Raw genomic sequence first — 12,816 nt, 5'->3', positions numbered from 1 at the left:
TTTTTTTTTTTCAGAAAAAGAAACCAAATTAATGCTTTATAAATGAACCAATACCAGATTATTGGCCGATGAATATTAGGAAAGCGTGTTGAGACGAAAGATTAACACATGAAACTGCTTGTTTTATTATTAAATTTTTTCCCCCCTGAGATATATATATATACACACACACTACAGGCAATAATCTGCTCTACGTGGTCATGAACAAGGACAGGAATTCGATGATAATTTCTGGACGAAAAAGATTCTGATTCTTGAAAAAACTACTAGGGATTTCAATGCTAATTACTGCAACGGATGAGTATGGGAATAAAGAAATAATTAACTGTATCAAAGGATTTAGCCATCCTCCGTATCGATCCTCTAGTATCTGTGGCAGATCAAAATGGTACATTGACACAAATGGTTCAATTCCTGCACATAATACACACCATCTGGGTCAGTGAATTAAAAAAATAACAGTAGAGAAATAAATATATCTTAGAATACTCAAAAAAGAAAAGAAAACAAAAAAATACCTCTGAACATCAAATTGTCTATAATTTTGTTGTAAAACATTATCCCTTTTGAGTTAACATCGCCAAATTTCCCTCCTGTAGTAAGGTATATTATATTAAGCCCAACATGATATTTAATTAAGCTGGAAGAATATTAATTATATAAATAATTTAGATAAATTAATCAACAAAAGATTTATATATTTACCCGGCAGGATTCTTGTCCATGAAATTGAGAAACGATATGCATTTACTCCAAGAGAATGCATCAACTCAATGTCTTCCTGTGTGAATAAATTCCCACTAAACATTAGTGGTGACAAAAAGATAGGCAAAAAATTTAAAAGGAAAAGAAATTAAGAAAAGAAAAACCATTTCTTAGCTGTCTAGCTAGCGTTTTCAAGTAAGTGGTTGAAAAATTAATTACCAGAAAGCGATGGTAGTGGTCATCTGCAATATCTCCATTGTCATTATTCATAATATTTCCTGAAGTATAATTTGTCATGAACATACCAATATTATAAGCACATACATTTGATATAAGTGAAATGGAAAATTAAAAGAGAATTTTCTTTTTTTTTTTTGAATTAAAAAGAGATAATTTCATGAACATAATATATAATTGTGGTAAAAATGATGATTGGTCAATTTCTCTAACCTGGAATATGACTGAAGACATCCCAGCTGGAAAGACTCTTACCATCTTCAAGATATGCACCTTCGATCTGCAAATATATTATATATATGCACCCAAAAAAAGAAGACAAAAAATATCTGATAATATTATGGGGAAAATACAAAGAAAAAAGTGAAGCATATAATATAAAGAAGGATTGTATAATAAGTGCCTGATATGCTGAAGTAGCTGTTCCAAAGAAGAAGCCATCAGGGAATTGATTTCTATGGATTTCTTCATTTTCTGTGAAAGACTGGGCTAAAGGAAGAGTACTGACCAGAAGGAGAAAAAAGGAGGAGAAGAAAAAGATCTCTGCTTTATTTCTGGCTTTCATTTTTTTTTTTTCCGTTTGTGTTTTAATTTGTGTCTAATATTCTAATTATATAATTGTTTGCCCTGCACATGTGACCGATGTCCAACCGTTGCCACTACTATGGAGCCTCACATTCAAGGAAAACAAACTGGAGCAGAATTTAAATTAAAAAAACAAAAAAAGGAAAAAAAATAAGATAAATTAAATGTATACTCATGATATTTTAGGTCAATATAATATATTTATTTCGTATGTTAATATGTCCTAATCACTTTCATATTATTGATTATATGACAAACAAATTAAATGTCAAGACTGTTAATTATGGTTTGCCATGATTTTGTGCAAACATATAAGTTATATCATTTTATATAGTGAAAAAATGAGACAAATATATTTTTAAAATACATGAGTCTAGCTTTTTACCATTTATTCTTGATTAATATCATTTTAGTCAAATAATTATATTAGTCAAAAGGATATTAATCAATATTAAATAGTAAAAATTATGATTCATGCACTCATAAGAGTAATGCCATGTTTACTTACTAGGATTGAAGAATAGGAGTCAATCACATGTTTACTTGCTCTTTTTTATCCTGAAATGGGAGTGAGATTAGTGGGCCTCACTCAAATTTGGGATTGAGGAATGGGATTGGCACTCCCATGCCCCCCCTTAGGATTGAGACTCTCATTCCTAATATTAATATTAATTTACTATTATACCCTTATTTTACTTATAAATACACAATTCAAAATAAAATTCAAAAAATAATAAATGCAACATATATTTATTATTTTATTTGCCTAATATTATAATATTAGCATAATTATTGTTAACTTTAATATAATAAATATGAACTTTATTTTTAATAAATTAATAATATATTTTATTTTTTAACACTATTTTTTATTTTTATTTATTTAATTTAAAATTTAATTAAAATTTATTTTTATATTTTAAATAGTTGTACAATTTATATTTATTATTTTAGTACCCAACTATTACAAAAAATATTTTAATTATGATTAATTTTAATATAATAAGTGTTGGCCCAAGGTTGAATATTCTCATGTTTTGATGATCACAAACACAATGTATTATGTTTCTAATGATTCTATTTTGAGTTGTGTATTTAGCGTAATTAATATTATAAATCAACTTAAGAAGCATTTTGCGAAATACAATGCAAATACATTCAAGATTGACAAATGCAAATTGAAGAAGGAATTCAAGGCTTGGAGTGCTAAAATACCAAAGATCAAGAGCAAGCAAACAAAATCAAGCTGGACAAGTACTAATAGGTTTTTATTATCTCCTTAGTCTTGTATTTGATTTTGACTTCATACTATCATGATTAATTCTTGTTTAGGCTCATGCACACACTCACATTATTCTTTAAAAATGAGACTAAACTTAGTGCATAATGACATTTGGCCTAAAAGTACAAATGTGTGAAGATTTGAGGCAAATTAAGTGTTAACCGGTCGACCTATGTCGTCCGGTGACAGAGAAGGCTAAATGCACCGGTCGACCGGTGATGCCTCAACCGGTCAACCGCTTCGGTCGACCGGTTCTGTTCAAAAGTCACTCAATAAGAATGTTGAACAGCTCAAATTCAAATTTGTCTCAACCGGTCAACCGCTCCGGTCGACCGGTACTGGGTAAACGGGCAAAAATATGACCGTTGGAAAGAGAGGTTAAATAGAGAAAAGTCATTTTTCTCAATAGAAAATCCTTGCAAAAAACAGAGAACGAATTCAAAGTTTCAAAAATCAAAAAGAGAGTTCTCCATTGTGTCTACATAATCATCATCTTCTCTAAATCCTTAACTCTCTCACACATAATTGAGCCTAACTTGAATTATCTTGTGATAGTGTGAGTTCATCATCTCCTAGTGATTTCAAATTGTGTAAAACCATTGTTAGGAGAGTGAAAGTAAGTGCTTCATTACTCATAATCATTACTTTGGTATTGGGTTACTTGGTTGGTCGATCTCCGTGGAAAATCGACGTTGTGTAAGAGGTTAGGCAAAGCCTCGGGTAGAAAGATTCGCCTTCTTGTAAGAGGAGTGATCGTGCTAAAAAGTCGATCGAATAGTGAAAGAGGTCGAGAGGCGGAATATCTCGGCGACAGTGGATGTAGGCAAATTTATTTGTCGAACCACTATAAATCTCGTTTGCATCTCTCTAACTCTATCTCTTTAATTTCCGCACTTTAAATTTGATTGCTGACATTGATTGTTTTAACTCGTCGTGATAAGTTTATTGAACTTTTTTTTGATATTAGATTGGTCCATCCTGTGTAAATCAAGTGGTTGTGCTATTGCATTAACTTACATAATTTTTTGTACACCAAGTGTTTGTTAAAAGTACCTTGTTCAATTAAGTGTCTATATTTAGTTTTAATCTTCGAATAATCGTATAAACTCTCAAAAAATATTCAAAACCCAATTCACCCCCCTCTTGGGTAGCCTTATTCGGGACAACAATAAGTACACTATATTTTTTAAATTGAAAATATCAAATTGATTTAAAGGGTATATTAGTACTTTTATACTTTTTCATTCCGATTCTGGGTGTAAGTAAAAGTATGAATGAGATTTGGAATGACTCCGATTCCGAATCTTATCACTAAGTAAACAGCTTATTTTGACTCCGATTCCTCACTCTGAATCCTACCCACTCCAAATTCTACCCACTCCGATTCATGCTCATTCCGATTACGTGTAGGTAAACATACCATAAGTTCAGTAATTCTCTCCTAAAATAATTGGGTGTCATTGTTGTCTTTTATTTTCTCCTTATTAATTGAATGATAATTATTTATTTTTTAATGAAGGGACAAATAATATTCTTATTATCTTGAGTGGTATTTCTGATTTTTTTCATAATTACTAAACAATGTATCGTGCATATATAGGCTTGTATGTGGAAAGATACGGTTACGAGGCTATCATCTAAAAACATAAGAGGCATTTAGTATGCGGTAATGTACAAGAATCATATTACTGGAAAAGTGATAAAATGTAATATAATTTTTAGAAAATATGTATTACCACGTTTGCTTATACATGGGAATCTTTTCTCATATTTTTGAAAAAAATTATTTTATTGTGTTTAGCTGGTACAAAGTAATGTAATATATTTCTTCTTTACCAATAACTAATTTTAAATATTTTAAACACTAAAAATTGGATTATTCTAAAAAAACACAAAAAAATCTTTTTAATTTAAGGAATAAATTTATAAGCCGCTCTTCAAAAAAAATCTTAATAAATTTTTAAAATCTAAATTTAAGTAAGAATAACACAAATATTAAGTTAAAAAATTACAAAATAAAAAATCTTCTTCTTCTTCCCAAACTAATAGTTTGTGTTTGTTTTCTACAAAAAAATAAGCAGCATTTTCCTCTGAGCAGCAAAATTACGTACAATTGGAATTGAGAGAATCAACAATCGGGAAAATCACAATCTCTCTCTCTCTCTCTCTCTCTCTCTCTCTCTCTCTCTCTCTCTCTCTCTCTCTCTCTCTCTCTCTCTCTCTCAACGCGAGAAACACACACTCTCTCTCTCTCTCTCTCTCTCTCTCTCTCTCTCTCTCTCTCTCTCTCTCTCTCTCTCTCTCTCTCTCTCTCTCTCTCTCTCTCTCTCTCTCGTTGAAGAGACGGAGATCGTCAAGTGTAGTGGGTTTTAGATTGCAAAGTTCAATAATTTTTTTTACCCCGTTTTGTGTCACGATGGATGCACTTTTTGCGGATGAAATGCAACAAAATGATTACAAGCTCATGGGTTTTAGATTGCAAGTTCAATAATTTCCTTTTACCCCGTTTTGTCTCACGTTGGATTGATATGGGTTTGTAGCCTTGAAATTGATTTTGGGAGAATTTGAAAATTTTGTTTCTTAGTTTATCAATCCATCTCAAAAGTTTAAGCTATTGTGAGGTGCGCTAATAATAGTTTTATACTTTAACATTCCCTCTCACATGTGGACTGGACAATGAGCAATCGTGTAGGTAAATTATATATTATAGACCCAACACATGATAACAATTTAAATGGGGATAAAGAATGCAATTACGGGGGTTTGAACTCACGACCTCCCACTCTGATACCATGTTAGTTTACCAATCCATCCCAAAAACTTAAGCCATTAGAATGTGAGCCAACAATAATTTTATACTTTAACATTGTTGGTGAGGAAAGGCCGGTGCACATTTTGGTTTGGGAGAAGAACAATGGTGTGTTGGGTGTGATTGCCATGCTTGTTAGATTGATGGGAATCTGTTATTCGGATTACCTCATTTTGGAGTAAAATAAATCTCATGGAATTGATATTCTTGGGAATATGAAAATCACAATTCTTGTCCCAAACATATAAATGTGAGAAGATTTTCATTTCCACTCAAAAATTATCTCATACTAAACGCCCTTATATGCCACAAGCTATGAAACTAGGATGGCATTTTGTCATTGATAAGACCGTAAGTGTCTTCAGTTAGAAAAATGACTTATCTTGACTTTTGGAGCAGGCCTAGGAGTAAAAACATTGATATATACTTAGCATGCATATATATTGGATTAGAATAAAAGTGTCACTGGTTTTATCAATAATTATGTTAAATTAAATTGATTTACTTTGATAACCATTTATGTAATGATCATCATCTTGAAATGGATATTTGAGTTCATGTCTACCGCTATATCTTTAATATATCGAAGGTAGATATTTATATGACTAAAGATTCTCATCCCGATAGGTTGGAGATATGACTTTTTTAAGTGTTGAAAGCATAGTTCACAAATATGAAATCCATGGCCCTTCCAAAAAAAAAAAAAGATGTTGGAAGAAGTAAAAGGAAGAGCATGTTATTAAAACTGGATCATATAAAAAGTGAAAGGAATGACACCTTCCTTAAAAACAATTGATGGAAAAGTGAAAAAAAAAAAAAAAAAAACATCTAACAAAAACAGAAAGATGATACTTTTTAGACTAGTGTATAAATCTGTTAGGACTTTAGCTGGCAAATTGTTGACATTGGTTGTAAAAATTTAAAAATAGGTATTTTTGGCAACTGTCGTTTATGGAGAAGATCGGATGTTTTTTTAGTTGCTTGATTGCTTCAAATATAAAATGTTCTTTTCTTGATAGAGATCAATTTTGGAAGGAAGTATCCTAGAAGATTGGGGATTAATAGAAGGAAGGAAGTATCCTAGAAGATTTGTGAGAAATGGAATGTTATTACATATCTGGAAACTGAATATAGTTTCTATTTTTGAAAGTCAACTATTGATCCAAAGATGGTAAATTGATAATTGGTGATTTGATTGATATTTGATTGAGTTTCCGCAGCTGGATGATCTTTCTCTGTCTCCTAGGAATGTGTCCAGATTCGTATATCAATTTCAGAAATATTTCAGGATTTAAGAAGATTGATTTTTGAAATGGTTTTGGGATAGCTGACTCTGACAGTTGTGTTGCAGTTCTTGTTGCAACGAGGATCTGCAACAGATTTAGTTCAGTGAATTAATTGAAGAGGTTGTCAAGCTATTCACACTTTGCTTATTTATTCAAAGTGTCCCTTGAGTCTTTGGATACTGTGGTGCTTAGTTTTTCTAGGTTGTAAGATAAGGGTGAGTACTTGTATTCAGAGAGATGATTTGAGTGTTTTTTAGAAGAAAAACTTAGTTGGAGGGATTCCAATGTTAAAAAGTCGAGGGGATCTCGCTGTTCAAGTCCATTAGGAAATTGCAAGTTCATAGGCGTCTCCTTAGAGAGGGAGTCTCAGGTAGATTAAGTCCAATTGAATTGTAAAATAGTTCTTAGTGGATTGTTCATCATCTGGGCGTGGCCCCGCGTAGTAGGTTGTGACCGAACCGTGAACCATTTCTCTGTATTCTTTTATTTTACGTATCTGCATTATTTATATTGTCTTACAAAGTATTAAAAGACTCAAACTGGTACCAACAATTGGTATCAAAGAAGGGTCAATGACGTGTGTTTCGGTGAGATCTTGGTGTACTGGTTGATTTTGTAGGAATGGATGTCATGAGAGAAGGAAGATTGGTGAACAAACCACCGTTTCTGAAAGGTGTCAATTACCCCTATTGGAAGGCTTGCATAAAAGCTTTCACGATTGATGAGAAGGCATGGCGATCTGTCTTAACCGGATGGATTCATCCAATAACTAAAGATGATGAAGGCAATACCATTCCTAAGCCAGAAGAGGAATGGTCTAGCGATGAGGACAAGCTAGTAAACAGTAATTCAAAAGCATTGGACGTCATTTTCAATGTTGTGGATGTTAATCAATTCAAATTGATTTCCAGATGTGGGTTCGCAAAAGAAGCTTGGGATATTCTTCGAACTGCGCATGAAGGTACGGATGCTGTAAAGGCCTCAAAGCTTCAAATCCTCACAACCCGTTTTGAACGTTTACGAATGGAGGAGGATGAGTGTATTGCCAATTTCAACTTAAAGCTTTGTGATATTGCTCATGAAGCTTTCACCCTTGGAGAAAAATATTTTGATGCCAAATTGCTGAAAAAGACCTTGAGGTTATTCCGGCATGTTTTGCTTACAAAGTGACAACCATCAAAGAAGCAAAAAAACGTGGAGAATGTGAGAGTTGATGAACTCATAGGTAATCTTTAAACCTTTGAGATGAACTTTAAGGATAAAAAGAAAAGTAGAGGAATTGCTCTTCAAGCAGATTATGATGATATGTCCACCAAAGATGACACCAACGAAGATGAGGACTTGAGTGATTCTCTTACTTTACTCACCAAAAACTTCAATAAAATGCTGAAAAAGATCAACAAGAAAGGGAGATTTGGAGAGAATTCAAAGAATAAAAATTCTCAAAAGAAGAATTTTAACTCTCAACGGTTTGAAGAGACGAAAAGAAATAAGGGAATACAATGCTGAGAATGTGAAGGATTCAGACATGCTTAAGCGGAGTGTGTGATTAACACCCAAAAGTGATGTTCACAAGAGGTCAATTGTAGCACAGAAGGTGGTCGTATCCACAGAGAGATAACAAAATAACAAGAATAATTAACATAATAAGAGCATTAGAGAAAAGTGAATTAAAGAAAAATGAGAGTTTTTGAGATTTTTGTTGCAAATAAAATAAAAAGGAGAAAATATGTATGAAGAAAACGGTAAGGTGTCGAGAATCCCTAATGCTTCGTTCACCAATTCAAGTTTTGATTCACAAAATAAAATAATCGAATAAATTAAATCTCTATGTTGGCTCAGAAAATATTATTATTACAAGTTATCTAAAATCGACAATATATCAATCTGACAATATTGCAGTAAATGACAATTTGTAAAATAATTTGAATAACAAAACATTGCATGATAGAATTACATAAGAAAAGCGTGACTGAACTTATATAAAAATTGGCACACAATATTTTGAAAAGTAATAGAAAAATAGATGAGATTTAATTCATTCAGATGTTGAAGTTTACAGAACAAGGAATCAAAACTCTGAATTGAGTCACTCAACAGAAGTTCATCTCTAACCTCTCAAAGAAAACTCTAGCCTATCTTGCAAAACATTCTCACAAGTTCTAGAGAGAAAATATGAGACTGACAGCAAGACGACAGAAAATTGAATATTCAAAGCTTCTAAAACCTTAAGCCAACCCCTCTATTTATAGTATTCAGAGGTTGTTTGTCAAATAAGGAAATAAATTGTAAAACTAGAAAATTACAAAAGAAAATGAAACAAAATAAAATTACACATAAATTCGGAGGAATCACATATTTGATTTGGGGAAGAAATCTGGTAATTTGCTCAGATTTTTGGGGGAGAATTCGGATTCAACATCTTAGAAGACACGTGTCGAAGCTTGGTTGGATGAAGGAGTCAATCTCACCACGTGTCGCATTTGGAGTGGTTGGCGTGTGCTGGCGATTCGCAGAGTGGAGGACAGCTGTCGCGCGCGGAGAAGGACTTGGGCTGGCACGCTGTCATGCGGGACCTACGCGAGGAAAGCCTTGGAACGCGCTGGAGAACGCGCGTGCATGGGACGCGCTCCCTGAGGTACCGCGTGCTATTGACGCGCGAGGCGCGCGATGGCGGAAGAAACGGGCGCAGATTTTCGCGCTGACTATGCAGTGGCTTGGCTCGGTGGCTTTGACTCGGCTTAGCTGAACGGCTTGGCTCTGTGTTGTTGAAAATATGGCTTTCATGGCTTATTTTAGTGTAGCTTTTTATACTACTTTTTATCCTTAAATAATTAAACAAAAACTAGACAAATTCCAATTAAAATATTATGAATAAAAATAATGGAATTGCTTAATTAAAGCTTAAATATTTTAATATTATATAAATCAAAAGCAGTATTTAGGGTGCATTTTCATGCACTAATCACAACCCCCAACCAGCTTATTGCTAGTCTCTAGCAATCTAAGCGCAAGAGAAATCATGTCACAAAGAAAATCTAAGTCTCAACTCGCTTAGTCACCTGAGTATTTCAAACAAACTGTTAGCAAGAAGTCAAAAGATATTATCAAGAATATTTCAGTCATAACTCCAGAGTCGTGTGTGTGTGCTCCAAACCGTAACCTTCTTACCACTGACCATAACACATGCAGCTTTGAAAATTCACCAAGTAGAAGTCTCAACTCCATTGATCTCACAGGTGTCAGAAATATTTGAGTGCAAAGGTTTTCTCTCATGGAGTTGGAAATGGAACAATCAACGCTCAGTGTGAGAGAGGTCAAATTTAGGACAAACAGTCAAACGAACATTAACTAAAAGATAGGTTAATCAACCACTAGAACATTCCACCATTCTTACCACAAACCAGCTTTTGGGATTTCATTTGGGTCAAACAGAAATTTACAGAAACGAACAAAGAGCCAAAAAAATGCAAGGAAAATAAATTACTTTTTTTTTTCTTTTTTTGTTTTTGTTTTTGGCAAGAGACAACCTGAAGTGAATGTAGAAAGGTGTTCTTTTAACAAACAACTATATAGCGTCAAATGTGATTAACACCAAACTATAGGATCTGTGAAATGTTGCTCTTGCTCAGTTTTTTTTTTCTTTAATAGAAAATTAAGAAATAATGCTCTATTACATAAGATCATTCCTATCTAATACAAAATTCATCCCTCAAGCATATGCACCAAGCATACCACTAACCATGTAATGATGTTCTAACAGTGATTTTACCAGCTCAAAAAGGTCAATGAAGGTTCAAAAGTCGTTTACTCAACTCTCTTAACTCACCAAAAATCAAGCACTTAAACTCGAAAATTTTCTCAGCTGACATGCATTAACATCCATCTTACCACAAGGTTTAGCACGTGCAAAAAGAAACTCTAGAAGTCATTTCTTAGTAACCAAGACAGCAAAAATTGACTCAAACTAATCATTTTGAAATCATACTCTAACCAAGACAGCAAAAATTGACTCAAACCAATCATTTTGAAATCATACTCTGATAACTTCGTAAAAATTTTAACTCAAATATCAACATGACAAAAATCACTCTTACGCATGAATATGCCCACCACCCCCAACCAAAATCAGACAGTGTCCTCAGTGTCAAAAATTATGGAAATATAGAGAAAGAAGACACCTGGATGATGAGCATTCCACTTATGAGCACAGCATGAGCTTCCTGATATGATTTTCCAAAAACACACACATAAAAAAAATGTAAAGAAACGAAGAAAATAGAAAATAAAAATATGATACAGGAGATGTGAGTAAACTACTCAGGACTGGTAAACAGGGTCGTCGAGAATGATCTCTTCAACCTGGTTCACCCGCTCTAAGTAATTTTTCAGACGTTGGCCATTTACTTTAAGGATTCTCCCATCACTGGTAAACGGGGTCGTCGAGAATGATCTCTTCAACCTGGTTCACCCGCTCTAAGTAATTTTTCAAACGCTGGCCATTTACTTTAAGGATTCTCCCATCAGTTGGGTCTTCAACCTCGACAGCACCATTGGGAAAAACGCGTTTCACTATGAACGGGCCAGTCCACCGCGACCTCAACTTACCGGGGTGGAGATGCAAATGGGAATCATAAAGATGAACCCGCTGATTCGGCTCAAAGTTCTTCCTCAGGATCTGCTTATCATGAGCCGCTTTCATTTTTGCCTTGTAGATCCTGGAATTATCATAGGCATCGTTCCTTAACTCCTCGATTTCGGAAAGCTGGAGCTTCCGATTGACACCGGCAGCGCTGAGGTCGAAGTTGAGGGCCTTGGTAGCCCAATAAGCCTTATGTTTGAGCTCTACAGGTAGATGACAGGCTTTTCCAAAGATAAGCCTGTAGGGAGACATCCCAAGTTGGGTTTTGTAAGCAGTGCGGTATGCCCAAAGTGCGTCTGGAAGGCGTAGAGACCAATCCTTGCGATCGGGATTAACCGTCTTTTCTAGAATTTGCTTAATCTCCTTATTGGCCAACTCAGCTTGGCCATTTGTCTGTGGGTGATAGGCAGTTGAAACTTTATGAACCACACCGTACTTGCGCATCAGAGCCTCAAAAGAACGGTTGCAGAAATGGGTGCCTTGATCACTGATGATGGCACGCGGCGTTCCAAATCGAGATAACACATTTTCCTTTAAGAACTTTACAACAGTAGTGTTATCGTTGTTCCGGCACGCCACGGCTTCTACCCACTTAGACACGAATCCACATCGAGGAGTATGTAGAGGAATCCATAAGAAGGTGGAAATGGTCTCATAAAGTCTATCCCCCAGCAATCGAATATTTCTATTACGAGAATCGGGTTCAAGGGCATCATATGGCGACGGGACAAAGCACCTAGCTTTTGGCACCTATCACAGGAACGACAGAAGTCATTGGTGTCCTTGAATAAAGTGGGCCAATAGAGACCACACTGCAAGATTTTCGCAGCGGTCTTCTTCATAGAAAAATGACCGCCACATGCATCGTTGTGGCAAAAGTTCAGGACACTAGACACTTCATCATTTGGGATGCATCGTCTTATGATCTGGTCGGGGCAGTACTTAAAAAGATAGGGGTCATCCCAATAAAAGTTACGAACCTCGACCAGAAATTTCCTCTTGTCTTGTGCACCCAAGGTAGATGGAATCTCGCCCGTCACCAAGTAGTTAACAATGTTCGCATACCATGGCATCTTCGTGATGGTGAAGAGATGTTCATCGGGGAAGTCATTTCTAATAGCAGGAATTTCGGCGGAATCATTAAATTCAAGACGTGATAAGTGGTCTGCCACCACATTTTTGACTCCCTTCTTGTCCTTGATTGTCAAGTCAAATTCCTACAGGAGAAGGATCCACCTAATTAAACGCGCCTTAGCATCCTTTTTGGAGA

At 34.7% G+C, this 12,816-nt stretch overlaps 1 protein-coding gene across 1 annotated transcript; it reads right to left on the bottom strand.

The window, feature by feature from the left end:
- Positions 1-149: 149 nt before the first annotated feature.
- Positions 150-1,507, bottom strand: LOC112090789 (beta-glucosidase 18-like). The gene is made up of 6 exons (XM_024162900.1): positions 1,346-1,507; positions 1,156-1,222; positions 925-983; positions 706-781; positions 519-593; positions 150-414 (listed from the first exon to the last, which is right to left on the bottom strand). The coding sequence occupies exons 1-6, from the start codon at positions 1,505-1,507 to the stop codon at positions 191-193; spliced, it is 663 nt and encodes a 220-aa protein (XP_024018668.1). The 3' UTR covers positions 150-190.
- Between the last annotated feature and the right edge of the window lie 11,309 nt (positions 1,508-12,816).

This window comes from Morus notabilis, unplaced genomic scaffold (genome assembly GCF_000414095.1).
Source record: "Morus notabilis unplaced genomic scaffold, ASM41409v2 Scaffold795, whole genome shotgun sequence".
Lineage (NCBI taxonomy): Eukaryota > Viridiplantae > Streptophyta > Magnoliopsida > Rosales > Moraceae > Morus > Morus notabilis.
Note: the sequence above shows the minus strand (reverse complement) of the source record. Positions and strands in the feature narration are given on the sequence as shown.

Excerpts from the sequence above, each read along its gene's own strand:
- LOC112090789 (XM_024162900.1), bottom strand. The coding sequence starts at position 1,507 with ATGAAAGCCAGAAATAAAGCAGAGATCTTTTTCTTCTCCTCCTTTTTT. Across the intron at positions 782-924 it reads ACCACTACCATCGCTTTCTG|GAAGACATTGAGTTGATGCA; the intron begins GTAATTAATTTT and ends TTATTCACACAG. Across the intron at positions 594-705 it reads ATGGACAAGAATCCTGCCGG|GAGGGAAATTTGGCGATGTT; the intron begins GTAAATATATAA and ends ACCTTACTACAG.